The following is a 25,975-nucleotide window of genomic DNA, read 5'->3' as shown; positions in this document are numbered from 1 at the left end:
TAGAGCCTTTCATCATGTATTTGGATCCTGACCACTCTGGATGAAGCTATATTTCTTAATAATTTCTGGAAATTGAGATGTTGATTATATTTTAGAGGCATTCATTTAAATACAGTCAGTATGTTTTATCTGATGAAAATTGTTCTTATTTAGTGTTAAATACAAAACAAAAAGTCCTCTTTATGTTTTTAAAAAGTACTCTATTCTTTTCCATTGAGGTTAGTAGTAAAATAAAATTCTGTAAGTTCTTATTTTCTGTTTGACTCAAAATACTGTAGATGAAAGATCAGTGCACAGTTTTAACTCTGGAAATCAAAATTCATTGCTATTTTTAATTTCCACAGTTTTCTGCACTCATTATCAGAAGTGTTAAATTTTGATGAGTCTCTTTGGGAGCTGAAGAAGTAATATTTAGAACCTATATTTTTTGTGTATTTTTGTTAACTTTGTATCATTCTTGAATATTTGCCATATTTAATTGTTTCAAGGTTATGGAAATTACAAAAAAATAAAAATAAATTTTCACCTTTTCTAAAACATTTTCTGTATATGATCACCAGTAAGTTTTGTTTTCTTTGTTGTATTTCAAGTAGAAATTACATGTAACAATGTCAAACTATTGGTTGAAAGTTCTAATTTTTACTTTGTTTTTGGTTCCAATTCTGATATTATATTCACGCCTATTATTTCCTCTTCATTAAAAAACAAAGAGGCTTTATAGTACAGGGTTTGAGATTTTCTAATTTCTGGTTTGTTTGCTTTTTTCATCAAATGTTACCTAAGGGAGTAATTTAGAGATGTTGAGACTTGTATGTATGGTCAGAAACTAACAGCTAACTTCCAAGCTGCTATCTTTTATTCCTGCTATCAGGCTGCTTTTGGTGTAGTACATTTATACGCTGCAAAGTTCAGAAAATATAAAATTGGGAAATTGAGTTCATATATTAAGTAGCAAATATTTACTGTGCAAGTATTCTATCCACAGTACTATTTTAGGCAAGAAGTAGTTTACTAACATAAAAGGCATAGCTGCTGACAGCAATAGCTTATGTGTCAAACCTTAACTCAGAGACTATTCTTTCTTTTCTTTTTTTTTATTAGGATATCATGTTCTTACTACTTGTAGCATGGAGGTGCTTTACCTCTTTGAGATGTTGACACCTTACAGAAATTGTTCTGCATCAGATACAGCCTCAAATTTGACATTAAGTTGAGGCATATTTTAATTTATGCTTTTGGCTCAGTTTGAGATTTAAATTTTTAAACAGCATGTGAAACTAGCCTTTTAACGTAAGTTTTAAAAAGTTTAAAATATAAATATCTCCTTAGTTTCATTATTACGTCACATAATTTGAGGTGAAACGATGTAGTAGAAAGTATACTGACCTTGCTGTTAAAAATGTGGGTTGTAAATTATTAACTGATCATTGGCATGTTTCTTTTCTTAATCTATTGTCTTAACAATGAGTGCCTAGTATATCTATGATACCTATTAGAATACCCGACATGAAATTATTATAAAATGTTATTTCTCCTTTGCTCCTCTTCCTCCATTGTTAATCCATCTCATCCTGTTTCTGCTCCTAACTATCAAGGATGTAAATTCCTGATTCTACTCTCAAACATCATTTTCCTGGATGTTAAGCTATATAAATACAAACTCTGACTTCTGAACAAATATGGAAAACATTCTGAGATCAGTTTGGTTTTCTTCTTTTTAAAAGTTTCTCCATATATTTCCTCATGTACGATATAAGCACGACAAGTTGCAGAGCTATTAGAATCATGTTTTAATTTCTTTTTCAAACACTTCATCAAAAATTGGTTAGAATAAGCCTCCTGGTACTACTGGTTAATAGAAAGTTTACATGGTCTGAATTTTTCTAAAATAGTTTTGCAGGAAGAAAAATTGATTTACAATTAGTTTTAAAATACAAGATAGAAAATTTAGTGGCAACATACTATTATATTGAGAAAGTACAGCTGATGCAGTGTTTTTGATTGTTTTGATTGTTTTTCTGTGATAAATTCTTCTTGGGTTAAAGGAAATTTTAGAGATACATATATTATTTGATCCAAAAGCTCTTATTGTTATTAGAGAAACATTTTTTTTTAGTTCTATTTGATAGTTGGTTGATTTTTATTTGAATTACTTTCCCAGTATTTAATTCATTTATTTCTTTCAGAAAGAATTTATGGTGGGATTTTTCTAATAAGATGTCTACCTCTTGAGCGATAGACACTATAAAAAATGTGCCTGTATGTAAACTAGGATACAAAAACAAAACACCACACCCCAAAATGTAGAATTTACTGGAGAATAAGAACAGAGAATAAATTTTTTGTTTTCTAATGATTTCCTTGATAATGTCATTATAGCGAGTATCATGTAAGACACTGAATTTTCACTTATGTATATTCTATTTTAAGTGTTGTACTGAGTTGTATTTTTATAGTGAGATATTTAAAAAGAATATTTGGTATATTTTTCTTTTATTAAACCATAGAATTAAAATTGCCTCTTTCCTTGTAATTACTGTCATGTGCTAAAGACTAAAACTTGACAATAAAGTGGTTTAATTTTAGTTTTAACTATATTAATGAGTTGTTAATATATTGATTTGTTACTCTGACCTCTAATTTTAGTACTAATACATCCTTTTGGATGCTGTCTTGGTGTTCAGTGAGTAATAAAAAAGGCTTCTTTCTAGTTTAATGTATATTGAAATAAATACTCATCATAATTTTTCCTTTCGAAAGCAAAAAAAATCTAAATTCTCATATACAGCTTATATAAGTTTAGATAATCTACAATAGGTATATGCTAAACATTGAAATGGTTCTATTCATTCTACAACTGTTTCTTTTTCCTGCTTTGTAAAATAATTTTTTTGGTTTAGTCTTTTTTCTACACATTCCTATCCTTGACTTTTCTTTCCAGATTTTGTTTCCTAGCCTGTTTGCCATGTTTCCCTTCTTACGTGTCAGGAAATTATTCTACCTTTCTCCATTTTGGTAAGATGACAATTTATAAAAGAAATGAAAATAATATATTCAGTATTAAATAGGTGGTGCACATTGATTTTTTTCTTTGTAATTTTACTAAAAGTGTACATGTTTGTCTGTCTGTTCTAACCCTTTGGTTTTCCATTTTAAAATAATATGAAATTCATGTTGGCAAAGTTTTTCTGATTAAAGATATTCTTTTGATAAATGTTTTTCTGTGTAATTGAGAAACATGAGAGTCAGTTTATTATCTCCCAAAATTTGATATTTCATTTTGATTTTTAAAAATACCATGTCTTCTTAGGCATTATTTAGAAGTGTAAATAAATGACTGGCAGAGTGACAATATGATGGCAAGAATTAAATGATTGTCATACCTTTTTTGCCATGTGTACAGTATAAATCCATTGTTACCACTCTTAGGTAAATTTAAATTTAAAAGTGTTTAAATATGTCATAAGTCAAAAATGTGCACTGTTACTAATCTAATGGCTTAAATGGAGGACCTGAGAGAGTTTTAGAATAGTAAAATTATTTGTCTTCGTGTCGTAGCCCAAAACTGGACATATGAAAGGCCTTTTTACATGAGCATGATGTATAATTTTTGTAAATGTACCTTTTATTTACCCTTTTAGTTTCGTTTATCTTCATCCCTTCTTTGTTTTTCTGTTTATTTCTTTTTCTTTCAGCAAGTTGCTTAAATATGCATTTGAAAATAATCTCCACAGGCCAAAATGATTATAGTGTACTTTTCAAGGATTTTGCGGTTTTTGTAGATTGTCAATACACATTTATCAGCGTGAAAAAGCAATTTTTAACCCTTCAAACTGCAGTATATTTTAACATCTTTTAAAATAACGATTGTTTTATGAAATTTACAAATAAAATGAGATATTTAAATAATTTCCTTGATAATATCATTATAGTGAGTATCACAAAAGACATTGAATTTTTATTTAAATATGGATGAGATTTTTAAGTGTTGTACTGAATTGCATTTTTATAGTGAGATATTTAAAAAGAATATTTGGTATATTTTTCTTTTATTAAACCATATAATAATGCATTTTCCATTAAAGTTGCTGTGTTTCTTATTATGGTTGGTTATATTTTATAATTACTTATAGATAATTATTGAATAACTCAGGACAGTAATTAAACCGTGCACATTAGATCGCCTGTTGTGATGTATTAACCTATTTACTAGATCTAAGGCAGAACACACAATATAATCCCAGAATGCGAAGATGGAGAAGAATTAAGAGGTCAACAAATATTTAAAGTTGTTATAAAATACATATTGCCAAACAGTGATACCTCTTCTTCTGCCTTACCCTTTGTGTCCTCCATCCCTTAAAAAAAATTATCTAAATGAATTACTTTGGATGTGAAAATTGATGAGTAAGCTTTGAGGTCAATAATGATAAGAATCTTTAGATTCTTTTAAGAGCACATCAGTGAAGTGTGGGACATCTAAATATTTGACAGAAAGCATTATACACATCTAGACAACAGTAAAATGAGGAATGATTCTATACCTAGAAAACTAGGCCAAAGATACCTGCTGCCATATCAAATATGTTGACTGATTAATACCCTTGGTTTGGAATCTGGGCTGAAGGAAGATAATATTGATAGTGGAAGTGTCTGGAGTTACCTTTAGGGTTCTTGTATCATTTATAGATATCTGGTCTTCAGAATTAAAGACCAGCTCCTTTAGTAAGGTTTTTCTGTATCATCCAGAAAAAGGAAAGGTATTACATACTGTTATTTCAGAGATACGAATTACCTAGATTTGTCTTTAAACCTATTATTGAATTAAAGGTCAACTAGTTTTTGATGGAAGAACAAGTGGATGAGTCATGTAGCATTTTCCCTTAGTAACTGATTTGCCTTAGATTTATAACTACAAGCAGTTTGAGTCTCAGCTACAATAAACTGTACGTACATATATAAAGACACATTATACTTTCACTGTACATTGAGAAATGCAATGGCAAAGCAATAGGGTCACAGATAATAGTTGAGTCCTTAAAATTTGAATGTTAGGACACTACCTGAAGAGTATAACAAATCGTATGTGTTAATTTTATGATATATTGTAATTAATTATAAGTTGAAGAAATAAATCATTTTTTCAAAGCAAGAACTTAAAGTGACAGCTTTTTTATGCTACTGCAGCTAATGGTACAGATTTATATTTTTCAAGAACTTTTTGCTGAGGTCTTTTAGAAATATGAACTCTATATTAATAAAGTTTTATGCTATAAAATGTATCAAATAAAGAAGATATTTGTTTTTAAGGGTGAGTGTTGTTTTCCAAATGCATATGAAAAGCACAGGTCGTCAACTTGTGAGTCCTAGTGGTGCTCTTTTTAATATAGTTTGTTAAAAATCCAGAAACATTCTTTTTTACCTTTTAATCATGTAAAGTTATTTCTTAGTAGATGTTTATTTTTATTCTCTAGATCTTGTAAATTTTGATGACATAGCTTCCTCAGAAAACTTACTGCATCTCACTGCAAATAGACCGAAGATGCCTGGAAGAAGGTTGCCTGGCCGCTTCAATGGTGGACATTCTGTGAGTTACACTTGTTGTGAAATGGAATTTAGCAAATCCAGAGTCCTTCTGAAGATAAGAATAAAGAGGATTTATAGCTCCACTAAAGTTTAAAAATCAAGAAGATAGCTGTTACACTCAAGTGGCAAATATTTTCTTTAAGGAGATGTGGGGAAAGAATCATGTTCATTTCAACAGAGCTTGGAATGGAAGGTTACAGAATCAGAAAGAGTTGTCTTTAGACCATAACCACAGAGCACAGGGTCAGAAGGGGACCAGGGTACTTGTATAATCTATCTAACAATAATAATTAGAATTGAGTGGTACATACTCATTTTAGGAAGAATGAGAACATTTTTTCCCCTTGAAATAGTGTTTTTTGAAGTACTCATCCTGGTATTTAAATATATAACTTTTTATGCTTTCTGTACATTTGCGTGGGATACTGGTAGTACATTAGTGTTAATATATTAGCTCTTAAGCACTACGGTGCTTTTAAATTACATAAGTAGAGAAAATTTTTATTACTAAGAGGCAAGCTGCTTTTCCCTCAAGATAAGCAAGTATATTATCCAGCTTGGAATCATGTAACATCCTGTTAATAATAATGGAGTATCTGGAACAGTAGCTGCCAATAACAATGATAAAAGTTATTTATTATCCAGATACTAACATTTCCTCCTTTGGTGTTTTCTGTTTCTTGATTTAAAAAAATCATTTAGCCAACTCAAAGCCCAGAAAAAATCTTAAAGTCACCAAAAGAAGAAGATAGTGCCAATGTAAAGCCATCTGACTTTAAAAAGGATTCATGCTACTCTCCAAAGGTGAGGTGTGCATTGTGGTCTAAGATTTGTATAATTCGTAAGATTCTTTGTGAACATCAAAACAATGGAATTTAAAGTGTCATTTAAAAATTATTTTTTCTGCTAAGAAATAATTCCTGCTCAAAAATTGAGTTATTAAAGGTAAGTCACACTATTTACTGTATATCTTTTTTTAGAAGAGCTTACATTATTTTAATTGAGTAATGTAAATGTTATATATTGCATAATTTTAAAGGCGTAGGTCTGTTTCATTTTCCTATTAAACAGGCACTCATTAAGTCAGAAGCCATCACTTCTTTACTTCTTACCTAGCTTGATGCTTGACACCATAATAAGCACCGAATATATACTGGAATGAATGGCAGTATATATTCGGTGCTTATTATGGTGTCAAATTTTAACACCATCTATTTTATGGTGTTAAAACTCTTTTCTAATTTTTGCCATTTTAATTTAAGATGGTATTACCACAGCTGGCACTCGTCTTATATTTAAGAATGTCATATTCCTCCTCAAATTCATTTCAGGGTATTTGGCTATTCCATTTTGGCTGCTATTCTAGTTTATTAGATACACTTAATCTTATTCTCTATTGAAATTTTACTTACTGTTTTTTTATGATACAGAAAAAAGGGTATCAGACCATGTATTCATTTTAATGCCTCTTCCATGCATTTACTAAATTCTTCATAATTACTTTAAGGGAAGCTCTTTGGATATTCTAAACAATAACTATTTAGTGAGGAGGATCAAAACAATACGTTAATGCTGTTACAGTATTCACCCCCTTCTTGGCAGGGATTCATTCCAACACCTCTAGTGGATGTCTGAAACTGGATAGTACCAAACTCTATATATGCTTAGTTTTTTTCTTATATGTACATACCTTTTTACTTAGGGGAAGCACTTCATGGCTTCTCTTTGGCATATATGAATTGTCAGCATCACTGCTCTTTTACTTTGGGGCCATTATTAAGTAAAATAAAGGTTACTTGAACACAAGTACTATGATGCCATGACAGTTGATCTGATAACCAAGATGGCTGCTAAATAACAGTCTGGTAGCATACACAGTATGGATACACTGGATAATAGGATGATTTACATTCTGGGCAGGACAGAGCGGGATGACTCGAGATTTCATCAGACTACTCAGAATAGGAAGGCACTGTGTATTTTTCTAAATATTCCACTAGGCAAACCATAAAGTAAATATAATGGATTTTTTTTTTCTTTTTTTTTTTTAAATGAAACCTTTGACATTTCTCACAAAACCTTCTGGTAATTGCAACTTTATTCTTTGGTTATTGGTTGGTTTTTCTGGTTGTGAACATCAAACTGCTTTAAGTATTTCCAAATTTACCATTTATCTTGAAGTCTTTAATTATTTATCTCCTTGCTAGAAAAATCTTTTGAACTTAAATATATTAAATATGAATACAAATAAATTTTTCTATTATGTTTTCAGCCATCTGTGTACCCTTCAACACCTTCAAGTGCTTCTAAACCAAATACAGCTGCCTTTTTAACTCCGTTAGAAATCAAAGCTAAAGTAGAAGCAGATGAGGGGAAAAAAAATTCCCTGGATGAACTTAGAGCTGAGATGATTGAATTACTGTGCATAGTAGAAGCACTGAAAAAGGAACATGGGTAAGTCATCTTTGTTTTCTTCTTTGAGTATACTATGTAACATGTGTAAAAAATTCTTCCAAATCATATGAAGTAAACATGTAATCTGCCAAGTTACTGGTATGAACAAATTTGTTTTCAGAGAAATTTTCATTAATAGTGCTTCTGTCCTGTTGGCAAAAAACTTGAATTAGAAACCTTGTCATAGTAGTCCAGTTATAGAAAAGTTACATATATTCCTATAATTAAAGGCTAGAAATCTGGCCAAACTCAGGTTGATTAGTCTTAAAATATTAGGAAAACCATATTGTATTTTGGATCTGGGAGTGTATCTGTATATCTAATTTATTTCTCAGAAGACTTTGCTGTTTCTGCTGAGGTTGAGTTGGATATTTATAAGACAAATGGGTTGGAATAGATGATCTCTAAGACCCTTCTCTTAACTCTAAAAGGTTTTAATAATGGTACATAGTGAGACATACCCTAAGTGAAAGAAAGTTAAGGATGTTTTAGAGCCAGAATATATTTAAAAGATCCCCTACTATATCCTCTGTATCCTCTTTTAACCATATCTTCTTTTGGTTCGGAGATCTTTAATCATTATTTGAGTTTTAAAATTTGTTAACATTTTAAACAATTTTGCAAAAGCTCAGTAGGTGAAACAAAGATCAGTTATTTTAACAGAACTGAGGGTGACGTTTTAGGTGCTCTTCCCTTTTTTCACCTTCTCCTGTAGCCTCTAAAAGCATTTCATGGAATATGAAATATATGAAAGTATAGAAATCACTACCAAAGACCATGTTAACTCTGAGCTTGTACCACTTTTTCCCTCAAACTCGGTAGACACTGGATTCTTTATTAAAAACAATATTGAGATTAATAACATGTATTTATAGTTTGCAGAACACTTTTATAAACATCTCTTATATAGAAACAAAAAATTTATCTTCAGCGACTGCTAATAAAACAATATATGATGCATATATATATCATATATAGAGAGTGTTTGTAATTTGATCCACGATAGTGCTTTCTTGTATCCTTATTAATCTGTTTCTGAGTCCAGCAAGTTTTTTTTTGTTTTTACAGATTCTGCAATATACACATTGTAAATTGTAAGTTCATACATCTAGTAAATATTTACTGAGCACTACCCATGTATCCAAGAACTCTGGTGATTTTAACATTTGACATTTTTGATACCAAGTGTGCTATTTTCAATAATTACATATACAAGTAGCCTGTAGGTGCTCTTAAATTAGCTGTAAAATGAATAAAATATTTATGATTTATATCCATTTAAAAACATAATTTAGAAGTCTTGACTTCTCTGGGAAAATGAATGGATAACAGGTTTTTTAATCTGAAGAAGAGCATCACAGGAGAATGGATATATATAGATATAGATATTGATATATTGATATAGGGAAATACTGTACAGTATACAGCAATAAAAATAAATTGTGGCTACATTTGTCAATATGAATTAACCTAAAAAACATTGGGGGTGGGAAATACGAGTCAGACATGCATATAGTATTATTTTATTTACATAAAATTAAAAAGCATACAAAACCAGACTGTATTGTTTAATGGTATATTTGTCTGTGTGGTAGAGTTAGAAAGAAGAAAAGGAACAATAAATACTATAAAACTTTTCCTGTGATGGGGTCGGGGAAAAGGACTGAGGAGGGAGGGTCGTTTTGGGTATCAGAGGTACTGGTGATATTTTATTTCCTACACTGACTTGGAGTTCTTAGTTTTTTGCTTTATTATTATATTTTATAGGTTACAAATATATAAATAGTCTTTATGAATTCAGTATTAAAATTGAAAATGCATAGAACAAATCATTAAACAATTGAAGGAGATGACATGGAAAGATTGACAAAGAAATAGATCAGTAATCTATTTCTTCAGGAGAAAAGTTACAGGACAAGATGTATAGTTTTTTATTAAAATTCCTGGGGCGACATTGGTTAATAAAATCAAATAGGTTTCAAATGTACAATTCAAAAATACATTATATGTATATTGCATCGTGTGTTCACCACTCATAGTTAAATTTCTTTTTATCACCAAATATTTGACCTCCTGTATCCCTACCTACCTTCACCCTCCCCTCTTCCTTTGGTAACCACTAATCCAATGTCCAAGTCCATGAGCTTCTGTTTGTCATGTTTGTTTGTTACTTTCAGTTCTTTATCCCACATATGAATGAAATCATATAGTTATCAACTTTTCCTTTGTGACTTATTTCGCTTAGCATGATAATCTCAAGACCCATCCATGTTGTCGCAAATGGCAGTATTTCATCTTTTCTTATGGCTGAGTAGTATTCCATTATATATATGCACCATTTTTTCTTTATCCAATCATCTATCAAAGGACACTTCGGTTGTTTCCATGTCTTAGCTACCATGAATAATGCTGCGATGAACACTGGGGTGGATATATCTTCGCAGATAAATGTTTTCAGGTTTTTGGGGTAAATACCCAGGAGAGGGATTGCTAGGTCATATGGTAATTCTATTCTTAGTTTTTTGAGGAACTTCCATACTGTTTCCCATAGTGACTGTACCAGTTTACGTTCCCACCAGCAGCATATGAAGGTTCCTTTTCCTCCATAGCCTCTCCAACACTTGTTATTTCTTATCCTGTTGTTAGCCATTCTAACAGGTATGAGGTGGTATCTCATTGTGGTTTTGATCTGCATTTCGCTAATAGCTAGTGAAGTGGAGCATCTTTTTATATATCTGTTGGCCATTTGTATGTCTTTTTTGGGAGAATTATCTGTTCAAGTCCTCTGCTCATTTTTTAATTGGATTTTTTTTTTTATTGTTGAGTTGTTTGATCCTATTCTTGTAAAAAAACCAGAATGTTGCATAAAAATTTTATATTTATAAATATGTTTTTGAAAAGCAATGAAAATGTAAGCGTGGTACTAAATTAGATCAAAAAGCAAATAATAAGAGTAATGTAACACTAAGCATAGATAAATAGAGCAGGGTAAATATTCTAGGAATAAATCCTAATTTAGTTATAAATATAATACAGTAAACTCAGAGTAACAGAATAATTGGAGAAAAGGAAATGGGAAGTTAATTAGCTTAGAAGTACATTTTATATCACATATCAAAATAAGCCCTAGATGAAAAATTTGAGTTAAAAATTATTTTTAAAATTATAATTAGTAGAAAACAGTAGAAAATTTGCTTCCAATAGAAATAGTTTTCTAATTATGAAAGCCTCAGAAGAAATTAGTTTTGAAACTATATAATTTAAAACTTCCTTCTTTCACATATTTTCCATGACAGTTTTCACGAGTTTCTCAAAGCTATTATTTCTACAGTATTCTTGAAGAGAATTTTCCTAGTATATGTCAAGAGGGTGAATATGTCCACACTTTTTGATTTAGAAATTCGATATGCTGATGTATTCATGATGTTAATGAAGTTCCTATTTCTCCCATTTCCTATTCTCCCGAAAGCTTGGCTATTTGAATACCAAATAACAGTTGTCAGAAATATGAAAATTTTAGCAGCCCAGAAATGTTTGAGAATACTTTGGGAAAAGATACAGTACAAAAAGAATATGTACTTATAGCTGTGGGGTTGGGGAATGACTATAAAGAGAAGGGAACACAGAAAAATGAAAACATGAGTTAAGGAAGAGGTATTGTTGAAGTTTTTTATTTTGTTTGGTTTGGGAATTTTAATACAACTTTTAAGTTTGAAAAATAGAGAAATGTAAAGTCCAGGTTATCTTATTACATAAAATATAATGTGCCTTATGGTATGTTTTCATATTCATTTTACCAAATTGTTTAGGCTCTTAAGATGTCTAGCCTGGGAAATGAATAATAACTGAATATGAGAAATTGCTTCTAAAGACCAGATATTATTTCTCTATCATTAACTGTTCTGTATTACCTTAAAAATTTTTTTTGAAAATCTCAGGTTTGTCATGGTTTTGCTGAGTTTTTAACTGTCATTTTGGAAAACTAGAGATGTTGAATTTTTTCTCAATCAGTATGGCTCTTTCCTTAAAGAAGTTTTCGCAGTGTTCTGGGATGTCAAGCAACAGAGAATCCTGTTAACATTAATCAAATGTGTTGTTTAATTGAAAGACTTAATGGCAATAAATACTTTGTTTTTAAGGAAAGAACTGGAAAAACTACGAAAAGATTTGGAAGAAGAGAAGGCAATGAGAAGTAATCTAGAGGTAATTTCTCCCAGCATCGAGATTGTAGTCAGCATAAACTAGATGTGTTTTTTCCAACCCAACTGGGTGATTGATTCCACTGCAAATTATGCTATCCTACTTTAGTTGGACACTCCCTGTTGCTTGGTAGCTGTTTAATTAATCTCTTGTTGACTCCCTGTCACATTCCATTCATTCATTCAGCAAATGTTTTTGGAGCACTAAATCTCATTGGCAGTACATGAGACACATTAATGAGACAAATGTGGTTCTTGCCTCTTAAGAGAATTTAGTTATAGATATTTTGCACTCAACACTGCTTCTTTCCTGAGCTTTATAGTTCTTTTTTATTCAGTTTAACTTTTTTCTTTTTCTTTTCTTTTCTTTTTTTTTTTCTTTTGCCTGGGGCAAAGCTTCTTGGTGGTGGGGGGGGGTGGTGGTAATGGGATGACTATAGATTGCTAACTTTGGTTTCTTATTGAGAGTTTACTTTGTAACTATAACATCATCGTGTTCACTCTGCCGATGACTAACCATTTCACTTCTTTTCTTTATCTTCCTTAATTTTTTTGCCATCTGTACTAACTTTGATCTTCATTAGTAGTCTTTTCTGCTTGTGTCCAAGAAAGTATGTCCTGCCTTTTTCAGAGACTCTTTCCATTCCGTATTTAAATATTTTATACTCCTCCCTATTTTTACCTTGTCTCATTACTTACCTATGTTTTTTGTTAGCACTGTGAAACAGAGAGAACATGAGACTTGCCGTTAAAAACTTAAGCTCCTCTTCTGACACTCTGACTTTCAGTTTTAAACCATGTGTCAGGTATACCTAACACTTTCTGTACGTTATCTCTTTGGACACATAATAGCTTGTAGGGATTATCGTTCTATTTAAAGGGTGAAGAAACTAGGGTTTTAGAATGATTAAGTCACCAGTGGAACTGAACTTTTTAATAGAAGCAGCCAGACTTCAGAACCTTTGCTCTTAGGGATTAAGTTATACTGTTTGAGTTTGAGAGAGTCTCTTAACCTCCCTTTGGTTTTAGTTGTTGAGGTAATAATGTATATGAATGTATTTGGTTAATGATCAAAACTCTGTTTTTACTTTTATATGACAGCCGTATCCCCTTTATTGGCTATTTCCCTTCTTTCCATGAAAATGCTTACTTTTTTTTCCTTATTCATAAAACAGAGAAAAGCCTCCTTTCAGGTCCATCTTGCATTCTTGTAGATCTACTGTAGTTTTCTCTTTTCATTTGGGTTCATTTGTTGCAAAACAAAAAGCCTACATTTACAGTCTCTAATTTTTCACCTTTAATTCAGTCCTTAACTCCTTGCATTTTTGGTTTACTCATGACAATTTCAGTATCTCTGCAATTTCTAGTGTTTCATGTTTTTATCATTGCTGCTCTTTCAAAGATTTGCCTTGTTTTTTTGTGATTTTTACTCTTCTGTCTTTAACTTCTCTATGTCTTCCTTTCTTACAACATAAATGAGGTTTTCCTTTAGTACTATCCTAGGCTCTCCTTTCTTTGCATTCACGCTTTGCTTATCTAGGCCCATGGATATTGTGTTTAGCTCTAGTTCATCTTTCATTTAAATCTAATTCTTCTTTTCCCATCTTCTAGCTATTAGTTTCTAGCTATTAGTTTCCCTGGATATTCCCCTATAAACAAACTTAAACTTAGCATGTTCATATTAAACTTGTCATCTTCCTTTCCTTATCCTCTGATTTTCTGTTTCTGTTGATGGTTTCGTTTCCCTTCTAGTCATGCAGACATGATACTTCTGTTCTCTTCTAATTCCATTCACTATCAGGTCTATTAGCTTTACATCCTAACTTTTATCTCTTTATTCCCATTGTTTCTTTCCTTATCTCATGCTGTTTATCTTCTGTTTAGCTTGCTGAGTTTCTTTCATTCTTATCTCAAATTAATCTTTCCTTGCTTAGTACTTTCAAGAACTTTGTATTACTTGCCGAATAAAGTTTAAACTTCTCAAGTTGGCATATGAAATCTTTTATGTCTTGATCCTAGTTTATCTTTCTTTCCTCACTTGTTCAATCCCCAACTGTCCCTTACAGTTAATCATCTGAAGTTTTACTCTTATTGTATTTTCCTGGATATTCCTTTGTCTCATCTTCTCATGCCCAAGTTCTACAGACTCTCTTAAGGCCCAGCTTGGTCACCTTAAGTTGGTACCAGTCTTCTAACTAAAAATAATTTGCCTTCTTCCAAGTTCATATCCTTTAGTTATGTAAGAATGAATAAGTACTAATTTTCTATCTTATCACTGTTACATTATGTACTTATTTTGCCCATCTTCTACACTGTAAGACTGTTGGAAGTGGGATCTGTGTCTGTTTCATCTTTGCGCATAGCTTCTAGGCCAGTGCTGTATATACATATTAAATAGCTAATAAATTTTTGTCAAATTCATAAACGTTAGAGGATACATGTCAAAACAGTCTTAAATTCCCAGTGTATAGCATAGTAGAAATTGAGAAATTAAAAAAAAATATTTCTGGACTTTCATTCTTTCTATTTTATGTATTCACATTTATATTCATATATGAAAATAAGGTAAGAAAGTAAAAAAGGAATTAATTTGTGTTAATTTGTCACAAAAATTATGAGAAAAGTCAAATGAATTATTTCTTTCTTGAATTTTATTTGATTCAATTTTTCCAGCAATATCAGCTGTTACTTAGCCTCTCACTGGCTTGTATTTATACATTTTTTTTACTTAATGGGGAAGGTTTTGACTCTTGTATTTGTAAAAGCACACTTATTTAGGCATTCAAGCTTTAAGATCATACATTCAAAGGAAACATTATATTTCCCCAAAGATTAAAACTAGTACTTTGAACTGCTATGAAGTTAACATTATATAGTATTAAACTGAGGAGTAATAAAAAGGGCTAAAGATGAACAATGAACATAAAAGAGCTAGATGAGAAACTATATAAGTATTTGCCTGATATCTAAATTTATGACAAATAGCGGTCTGTTGTATTACTGACTGCATATAGAATTATTTCCACCCCCTACTTCCTCTTCGACCAATGTCTTTTTCTTTCCTTACTCATTAAAGTTGGTACAGTTGATCAGTGTATCTTTGGAATAGAGACACTGATAGTACATTAGGTTGAAGATTGAGAGATTTTGTCTCAATTCAGTCTGAACATTATGACTTGTCCCAATCCAATGCTGTTGAAATGTTTTGCCAGTAATAATATTAGTTGAAGAAGAATATCAAGAAAGATCCTGGAGTTAACAAGTCATTCTTAAATGGTTAGAATCCCTTAGGAAAGTGTGAGCATATTGAATTCTACTTTTTAACTGTGGCAAAATGCTCATCATTTAATAATTAACTATTTGTTAGAGGTTAGTCATAGCATGTATTATTCGTATGTATTGTTGGGTGCATAGATGATGCTATCCTTAGAAGGTAAGGCCTAAATATTTCCACATGCAGTGAAAGGTTATAGATGATCAAAATATTATATAATTGTGAAGAGAATATAAAAACTGGGCTTTAGAGCCTTAGACCTTAGCAGTACAAGTTTTGTGTCACTTGCTACTGTGGAACTGTTGACATGAGTATTTAATTTTTTTGAATCTCAGTTTAGTTATTTGTAATATGTCAAAATTAAATAACTAGTTATTGTGAAAATTTAATGAATTTTCCATTTTTTAAAAAATTTCTTAAATTGCGAATTTCTGTTAAGTGAAGAATACAGTCTGCTTAAAGGTAGAAATATTTCCAACACAGTGACTGAATCTTAAATATATTTTTGGGCTTTAAAGATAACTTAATCTAGAACATACTATTTACAGGTCAAGAAATTGAGACCAAATGAAGTTAAATGATTTACCAATAACCTATAGGTTGTAAGTGAACAATATAGAACTAAACTGGTCCTTTAATTAATTTATTTTATTTTATTTTATTTATTTTATATATTTTACTGTTCTGTACTGTCCCCTTTGTTTAATTACAGGTATATGTAACTTTCTTAATTTGGTGTCAAGGGTTCTTTTGTTCTTTGTAGGGCTCCTTTTCTTACAGTTTTTTCAAATGCTCACATTACTTAACATTGTTCTGGCTGCAACAACTGTAGTTCTTTTTTTGTCGTCACCTGTCATTTAAGAATTTGCACTGTGGCATTTTCTTTTGTCGAACTTTTTCTGTATTACGACCTTGGAAATTTTATGTACACACCATTGGAAATTGGATTTTTTCATGGAAATCAACACCTGGAGGCTTAAAAGTGTGATCAGATCTTAATAGCATACTATAAAATAAAGAAACTTTACTAAAGTAAAGATATTTTACCTGTTGCTCAATTTACGTTTTGTATTTTAGGTAGAAATAGAGAAGCTGAAAAAAGCAGTCTTGTCTTCTTGAAGTGGCACGGACCCAGTGCTTTTAATCTTACAGGGATTCAGAAGCAACACTATGAATTTCAACTGACTTGTTACTTAAAAATAACAAATGCTGATGTTGTGATAAATATGAATATGTGAACTATAAAAGATCTTTAGAAAAGTAAGGGGAGGGTTAGTTTTATATATATTTTGTTTTGCCAATATGAAAAATAAGAGGCCTTATTTCTTATGTGCTGGGATTGCAAACTTTTTTTTAGTTTGCTTGGAAATACTACTGAATCTGTATAAAAAGGAAAGTTCACAATAGTTTTTTTATTGAAACTTGTACTATTATTTTTAAAGAGATCTATACTATAAATATGGTGATATCTTTACAAATAATCTGTAAAGTGTACTAAAGAGGGAGAAATTAGCTTTATAGTAACTATAGTCACTACTTTTCCCATACAAAATACATAAGGGATATAAACTTTGTGTGTGTATATGTATATATATATATTTTCCACTTTTACTCTTTACCCAGGATTACACTGTTGTGCCTGTTCGTTTGCAGTGCTGTTTATACTTTGGGTGATGAAATAAGAGTTTCCTGGCTATGTACCAGATTATTCACCCATGCGTATAGTAATAACTAATGAAATAATCAAAATAATTTCTTCAGCTTTTAGAATATTTTATATTGCTTGCACTATAGGATTCATGAAAGGAATTTAGTTTTAAGATGTATTGGATTGTTAAATATATTTGGGAAAATGAGCTGTATTTTAAATTCATTAGGTCTAAAGAACTAAAAATGTCAATTTAACCCTTAATGCATTGTGCCTAGAAACTACAGCACATATAATATGCAAACACCAGCTTCATTGCTGTACTTTTCTGCTTATTTTCAGGCTTAAACATTATTCATTTCATCATCTCGTGACTTAATTCTTTATGCCCCTCCCTCTAACTTTTAATAGTAGTAATATTAGGAAAACAAAACAAAACGTTCAGAAGTTCAGTGTGAAGTTTCATACTTTGACAAGTTATTGTGTAAATACTCAGGTTACAAGTGTAATTTACCTAATAGACCAAACTAAGTGGTGGAGTTACTTTGGGCTGTCATTTAGGAACCAACTTTATAAAGAGTGTTAGTATATCATAAAATGTAACATTGTCGTTTATTTAAAGCCAAATATAGTTGACCATATTCAAAATGCATTTTCATAAAATGGATGGATTAGCGGTCCCTTCGGAGTCACTTATGAAAAGTTGAAAATTTAAAAATGTTATATCTATAGTCTCAAAACATGGGGTTTTATATTAAAGGTAGGAATTTGACTTTTTTCATTTGCAAAAAAATACATTTTAAGATTTATTGTAGCAAGTGACTTTCAGATTTTGAGTAACATCTGTCATCCCAAAGTAACATTTTATGTTACTTTAAACCACCAAATCAATATTTTTCCTTTAAGTTTTGATCTTATAATACTGAAACCTTATGTGAATGACATTTTGTCAGGTTGTTTCAAATGAAAGAACTGAAATAGAAAATGATAGAAATTCCAGTTCATAATTACTTAATGTTAAATTCACAACTCACATTAGTGCTTTTGGAGAAACTTGATTGTCTTGAATATGTACATTTTAACTCTTTAAAGTCCTTAGGCTCTTCAAATGAGGTCACTACTGAACAAAATTGTTTAGTCCTATCTAATGTTTCTAAATGACTTGTCAAATGAATGATTTCCTTGTTAAATAAGTTAGCTCTTACTTTCTTTTAATGAAAGTCCTTAGGTAGAAATAAAAACAATATATCCTAGAAATCATTCTCAAACTTTCTGTTTGGAGAAATCTGTTAAGTGATCCCTCTTCACCCTAATGATGGGATGGGGGAAGTTTCCAGCAGATTTCAGACTGTTCTTAAAATTTTTTGTTGGTCATTTTCTCATTGGTATATATAATCAAAACGGTCATGAGTATGGAAATACATTTAAAGTATTTGCTTATATACTTCTTCAGTCAGAATAGAAAAGTAATTAAAATACTATTTCTATTTTTCTGCCTTTGACCAAATATAAAAGAAAACCAAACAAACTCAGACTCAAAGGGAAAACTGATTATTTTTTACCTAGCAATTTACCAGTATTTGTTCTTATATGGGAATTTTATTAATTCTTGTTCCTAAAGTTTATGTCACAAAATGTTATGTAATAATAATAGCCTTTACTTGTGGGTAAATCATTATTTTTTTCTGTGAGTGAGTATAAATGACAGATGTGGTAAATAGCACGGAATCTGTCATTGCCAAATTATTAATGAGTGTATTGTTGAGGTTTGCTATTCTTTGAAACATACAATATTACTAATTTTTCTTATTGTATTTCAATATTAGAAGCACTGTGTTGCGTGCATGTGTGACAACTAAGCTTCTTTACAAAATTTAAGTCTGAAACCTACATAATTTAAGTCTGAAGATAGAATGAGCCTGGTGTAACAGATGGTTCTCTTTTATTATATACTTCTTACTGTGATCATAGAAAAAAAACCCAAGTGCTCTCAAGATTTATTGGTAAACATTTTATGCTTGCATTTAAACTTGAAACATATGAACAAAATGAGACAATCAGTTAAAATCAGAAATGAGAAGTGTTAAAAAGTTAATGGCCTTGTTTTGCTGTAGCAATAAAATGACCAAGTGCAATGACTTGATTTAATAAAATCATCTTTTAAAAGTTGCTGCTATGAATATTTTAGCCATAAAATTTTACCCTTGTTTTCACTTGACTTGCCTTCAGTAATTATTATGTAATGCAGTTGGTGTTGTAGTATTCTAACATTCCAGAGTAGGAGGTATGGGGATTTTATATATATATGGGGAAACTCAAACTCAAAAGCCACTCACTTGTTTACAGGTGCTGTATAAAAGCATGCTTCTCTTTCAAAAAGAAAAATTAATAATAAAGAATAGTATTGCCAGTTGTGTCGGTCTTTACTGGTTATTCTTCATTAACTTTAGCATATGCTTCTTGCAGAATATAATGAAAATTATTTCCTATTACTTTGAATTTTCTAAATAAAAGAATATAAACAGTTAAAGGAAAGCATCTAAACCTTTGTGACATTTACTGAATCTTTGTGAGTCTGTTTCGTCACCTCAGGAGTAGCAGGAGAATTTGAAATGATTTATATAAAGAACCTTATAGAGTGCTTGGCATAGAGTAGATTTAACAAAGAAAAAAAGGAAGCTGCTATTTTACTCTTCTCAAAAACATTTTAGTGATGTATATGATTAAGAGAAAGGAGGCATAATACTTCCTCTCTCCCTGCTGTTGAATATAGCAGCTCTTTCGGGGAAATAGTCCTTTCATTTGTATTGTATTCAAAATGGGGCTGCAACCATCTTACAGATTCTGTCTCCCAGTGATTGGCCCAACGGAGAGTAGTTTGCTCAAATTAAGTTATTCATTTAGAGACTGAGATTTAAAAAATTTGAAACAAGGAGCTAGTCTTAGTACGGAAGCTCTCCACAGTTATAGTCTCCTGTCATGTAGAAGAAACTGATTTGAAAGAACAAAACTTAATGGAGCATAAAGAAAAGGGAAACAGAATCCACAAGGATTTTAAAACTGATTACACGTCATTCCTGAGCCCTAGCTATGCATTCATTGTTTGGTTCTTTAAGCATAAAGTTGCACATAACTTCTTGGGTTTCTGAACTTACAACTGGAAGTCCTGGTAAACCTGATAAACAAGGTAGTCAGAAGACATTAAAGGCCTATATATATATATACTCTTGTTGAAAATGTGCCATATACATGACTCCAGGCTTTCTAGAAACCCACTGGAAGATCTGAATCATAGAAAAGGAATAAGACACCACTGTGAAGTAATATGGAAAATAAGTATGACATGTCATTTAAGTTAAAGTTTGAAGTTTGAAAACTTCTACTTGCTGCTTCTTGGCCTTTATAAACAGGCATAAATTAGGCCTTGCAGGGACATGGCGGTAAAGTTTTGGATTATAGAATTTTAGTGTTTGCAGGGACATTGGAGATTGTCTAATCCAACCCCTGTGCAGGTGTTTTGTCTATAAGGACATGATTTTGCTGATTTAGTCCCATTCTAAGAAGTAAAAGCGGATAGCAATTTAATGCAAATGGATCTATTAGGTTTTATTACCAGTTAAGACTGGTGAGACTAGAATGGGTCTGGGTTTTAAAATTGTTTTCTGAATCCTAACCATTATTGCTTTTATTTTACCACTGTCACCTTTATTGTGAATATGCTTGTTCTATATAAGGAAAATAAATATAAATATCAGTATTTTTTACATAGAGCCAATAATTTTGCTATCACAGAAGGTGGTGTGGTTTTCATTTTGCAACTACTGGGTGGTATTCTTTCCTATCAGGTTACAAGTGTTATTACATTTCAGTTCCTAGAAAATTATGTGAATAAAGTTACTAAAAGAAAAACTATATTTTAAGTGTACCGAGTAACAAAATTTTAATAAAGGAGACCACTTGTTAACATTTCATAGTATATTTTTAGAAATATTCCTCAACGTTAATTGAACAGAATACAAATAGAATCTGATATGATGAAAAACAAATAGAATGAAAAATAGTATATTAAAGATTTAAGATAACAGCATCTGCAAATAAGTAAACACAACCAAAATTTATAATAATAAAAATACTTCCTAAATGTTTTTTGAAGTTTGGAACAAAATGACAGTCTCCTAGACCTTGTGCCAGATGTAGATCACTCTGAAGTGTCCATCTGATCATCTTAGTCCTACATCGTATGTAGCAGGATGGCAGGGGTTGTGGAAAGAGAAGCTACACTAATTGTCAGCCCTATTAATTTGAAGGCTGAGAATCTGGCAGGGAGATGTGCTCTTAGGAAAGTCAACAGATGCGATGAAAGGGTGTTTTAGATAACATTCTGAATTAAAGTTACAGTCATCTCCCTCCTGCGCCTCCCTGCACTAATCAGCAAATTGCTGACACCCTTCAAAGGTGAGTAACCAAATATCACACACAACTTTATAGGTGTGCATGTTATATTCAAACGTACAGTATAAAGAAAAAATGCTGAACCAAACTCGATTCTACAAATGAAAATCCCCATGTCCCAGGGGGAAGTTGTCAAGATACATAACACAAAGATACATTTTAAGTTATAGAACTTTTGGATAAAAAATGAATACTGATCCAAAAAGAAAATGAAAAATTTAATTGACTAATCATACCATAAATAGGAAATGTAATTAAAGCTGCACTACTAAAAAATGACTGTAAAGCCACAAGGGATCATAGCTATGTTTTAACTGCTTTAAACTACTCAGAGCTTTAGAAAAAGATAAATTCCTCAATTCATTTTATGAATCCAGCGTAACTTTAAACCTGATCACAGACCAACGTCACTTGTAATTTGATATCAGATCATCAGCCTTAATACATGATATGAAATGAGAAAAACGATCATGCTGACAGGGCAAGGCCAAGCATTTCCTTTACTGAGAATACGATGACACTTTGGTAGCACTGCTTTGATCGATGGGGACACACCAACAAATCTCACTAGTGCACTTACACCATCAATGCAGCTATCAACAGTGAAAATAGTAACTAACATCTTAGTATTATTATGGAAGTAGTTTTGAGTTGTGGACCACACTTTAAGAACTGCAGACCTAAATCAATATCCTGATATGGTCCCTAGGATAATGGAGACGGTAAGTGTTGAGTGGATGCCTCAAATCAATGAAAAAGGATATGGCCCTTCTTTACCCCTTGTCTTTCTTTACTCTCCTGCCTTTTCTTATTCAAGGATTCCAGTTGAAATAGCTTCTCTAAACCACTATCATGCCAATTATTATAAAATAGCCATGCTTCCAGGGACTCTGCATTAGGCTCTTAAAATACTTTTAACACATTTAGTAAACTAGGCTTTAAGTAGTGTATTTACCCTAACGTTTATAGTAAACATCATTAAAAATAGGTGTTATGTTAAATCTATCATCTATGTATCTATCATCTACTTAACTATCTTAACAATTTTATGTGATAGGTACTATTATTTTTCACATATGAGGAAACAGGCTCAAAGGTTAAACAACTTGGCCAACGCCACCAAACTAATAAGGGATGGAGCTAAACCCAGACAGATTGGTTCTGAAGTCTGTGCTCTTGATAATATGGTTTCCCTGCATAGACGATGTATAAGAAATAAGGAACATGATGGGGAAATTTTTCCAGTCTCAGTTCTTTTATTCTATGTAATCCTTTATATTAGTATCAAATTTTTCTATCAGGGAGTTAGACTAATTTACAAAGTCCATTTTCAGTGATCCCATAGTCTTAGATTTATCTGTGTGACATGATTGCACATAAATTAAGATTTTAAAGAACATTTTTTGTTTCTTAGTGTATTTGTAAACATGATTTTTGTGGCTTTTCAGCTAAGATGAAAAACAAAAACCCTACTTAGCTTCCATAAAGAAAATGACCACTAGATGGCAGTCAAATAAAGCTCAGCTGCTTTTGGGTATCTGGAAGGAATCACAAATACATGTGGAAGCTGCAAACAAAACCTTAGAAGGCTCCAACCCATTTAATTCACTCAGAACCGAGACACAACCATTGCATTCTCCTAGCCCAGCCACTTCTCTGCTAACTTGCATATGATTGATTGAAAGACTTGAGGCCTTGGAATCTGATCTGGCTTTGGAAACTGTCTTTAAAAATTAGCTGTGTGAAGTTGGCAATCTTGTCACCTTATCTATAAGAGAGCTAAAAAAAAATTGTTGGTACAATTTAAAGCCTTTCCTTTTAACTATATATACTCAGAGAGAGAGAGAGCAGGCCCTTAGTGCTTCATTCTTGTTTTTGCCCTGGAGAACAATCATGTCACAACAGCAGCAACAAAACCAACTTGCTTTTGGATGTTGGTGCCATGACAGCTTCTTTGACCCCAAGTTTGCTGCAGTGGGTACTCATGCCCTTCCTCACACTTATGATTTGCCATTGCCTGGCCTTGTTTCTTTGAGAGCTGCTCCTGTTTCTCCATTTTGTCCTGCAGTGTGTTCCTGTATTAACCAGGCCAAAGAACAAATTCCCTCCATGGTCACATATGACAAGTTCACAAATTAGTGAGGTTGTGTTATGGACTTCTTAAAGAGATTCTGGTGGGATAGCTCTTATTTTGTCACGTTTGTCTTCCCCACAAGGGCCTACTATGATTTACGTAGTGTTGGACTCTGACATTGCAGCCCAGAGCAGCTAGTCAGTGGAGAGTCCCCATGGTGCCATGACCATGCCTGAAAAAGTAAATCCATTTTCAGCTTTTCTCTCCAAAAAGAGGTTAAAATGTCCATCTCATGGTGATGACTACAGAGTCACAAAAGCAGAGAACAAGGCTACCCCAGAAAGGACCTGGTAATCTGAAATATTTTAGACATGGAACACATATGGTGTAGGATGACAGAGTAAAACGACATCACACGGCTCTTTCCACTAACCAATAAAATGACACCAAGCTATCTGCAGTGTCCTTTGGGGAGAAGCAAATCCTTCCACAGATCTCAGTTGATAAAGGCTCAGGTCTCAGTCACTTTGAGCATGTGACAAAACTAATGATTATGATTCTTAATAGCGATAAAGGTCGTGGAGTATGAAGAGAACACAGGACACAGAAAAGTATTCAGATGTAAAAGTGACCATTTTCTTACTCTCTTCAAGATTATGACCTGTCCCATGGGGGGAGAGAAGGAAATGGAGAATGAAATATGATAACATATATTTATTTTAGTCCATTGCATATGTCAATGTATGAGTAGTAAAAAACTGCTATATACTTTTGGTTTCATCTTCATCTAAAGTCCTTGTTCCCACTGATGGCAAGGAAAAAAGACACAATTTGTCATTCAAAGGCAATAATATCATCTGGTGTAAGTTATTGTACATATAAAGTGATAATTGAAACAAAGTTCTCAGATTGTTCCCACTCAAGAGTCTTTGTTCCCACTGTGCTGTCTGTGCGTGCGTGCATGCGTGCGTGTGTGTGTGTTTGCGTAGCGGGATCAGATATATCTTCTTGACAGCAGAAGGTGAGACCTCACCTGTCTGTTGTCCCTTATGCCTTCATTGGCCCTCAGGCCACAGTCTTCATGGATCATCTCTGAGCCTCTTGTCCCATGTCCACTGGAATGCTGCTGGTCCTGACTAGTTTTTCATGGCATCACCCTGATAATGCACTTGGTTTCCGCCAAAACCTCTAATAATGGGTCTCCAGGTACAACGCCTCCTCATCCCATCCCAATTCTTCCCCCAGTTCTCAAAGAGTCCCATAACCAAGGCATCCGCAGATTTCTGGGTCTGGTTATACCCAGTCAGCAGAAGAGAGATGGTTATCTAGCTCTTACCTGATTACCCTCTTTGCTTAGTTCAGTATTGAAGGAACATGCTGGATTCCTCATGAGGCCTCTCCAGGAAGTTTGAAACCCCACCATGACATGTCTAGGGAGAGGGAGCATGAGTCTCTTGTTCTCGAATCTCCTGAACATCGCTGTGTGTGTGTGAGCCCCTTGCTTCCCTCTGCCCTTTCCTTCCCCAGGTGAGTGTTGACCTGAGAAGATATTTGAATCTCATCTCTTGCCCTGTTGTTGTTCTTGCTCTCTCATCCAAAGGTTCCTCTTGTCTCAGAACCAGAAGTTCTCTGTATTCATTTTCTATTGCTGCTGTAATCACCACAGACAGTGCTGTAAAACAATAGAAATGTATTATCTCTCACGCTGGACATCAGAAGTCTGAGATGAGTCTCACTGGGCTAAATCGAGGGGTCGGCAGGGCAAGTTCCTTTCTGGAGGCTCCAGGGGAGAATTCATTTCCTTGCCCTTCCCACTTTCCAGAGGCTGCCTGCATTTCCTGGCTCAAGGCACCCTTCATCTTCAATGCCACGATGTTGGGTTGAGCCCTTCTCATGTTGCATCCCTCTACCTTCTTGTGCAGTCATATCACTCTGAGTGACTCTCCTGCCTCCTTCTGCCACTTTTAACAACTCTTGTGATTGCACCGGACCCACCCAGATAATCCAAGCTAATCTCCCCATTTCAAGGTCCTAATTTAATCACATTTACAATATCTCTTTTGTCATGAAAGAGAACATACCCACATGCCCCAGGGACTAGGACATCTATGTGGACATCTATGATATGGGAGAGGGAGGCGATAATTTTGCCTACCACAGGCTCTTGGCTTCCTATCAGATTGAAATGTTCCTCTATCCTCACCTCTGTTTCCCTGTCCCTTCTTCCCAGAGCAGTGTTGGAAGGCCTCAGGGAAACAAATCAGCTCACAAATGAGAGTAATTACTTT

General features: G+C 32.7%; 1 protein-coding gene across 1 annotated transcript in view; it reads left to right on the top strand.

Annotated features, from left to right (window-relative positions):
• Window positions 1-19,575, top strand: part of CD2AP (CD2 associated protein) — a 106,937-nt gene extending 87,362 nt beyond the window's left edge. The window contains exons 14-18 of the mRNA XM_006926471.3: window positions 5,475-5,587; window positions 6,289-6,390; window positions 7,859-8,040; window positions 12,180-12,243; window positions 16,591-19,575. Of these exons, the coding sequence (XP_006926533.1) occupies window positions 5,475-5,587; window positions 6,289-6,390; window positions 7,859-8,040; window positions 12,180-12,243; window positions 16,591-16,632 (503 nt within the window). The 3' untranslated portion in view covers window positions 16,633-19,575. The remainder of the gene's footprint in view (window positions 1-5,474; window positions 5,588-6,288; window positions 6,391-7,858; window positions 8,041-12,179; window positions 12,244-16,590) is intronic.
• Window positions 19,576-25,975: the final 6,400 nt, after the last annotated feature.

Source organism: Pteropus alecto, unplaced genomic scaffold, assembly GCF_000325575.1.
Source record: "Pteropus alecto unplaced genomic scaffold, ASM32557v1 scaffold7, whole genome shotgun sequence".
Taxonomy (NCBI): Eukaryota; Metazoa; Chordata; class Mammalia; order Chiroptera; family Pteropodidae; genus Pteropus; species Pteropus alecto.
Note: the sequence above shows the minus strand (reverse complement) of the source record. Positions and strands in the feature narration are given on the sequence as shown.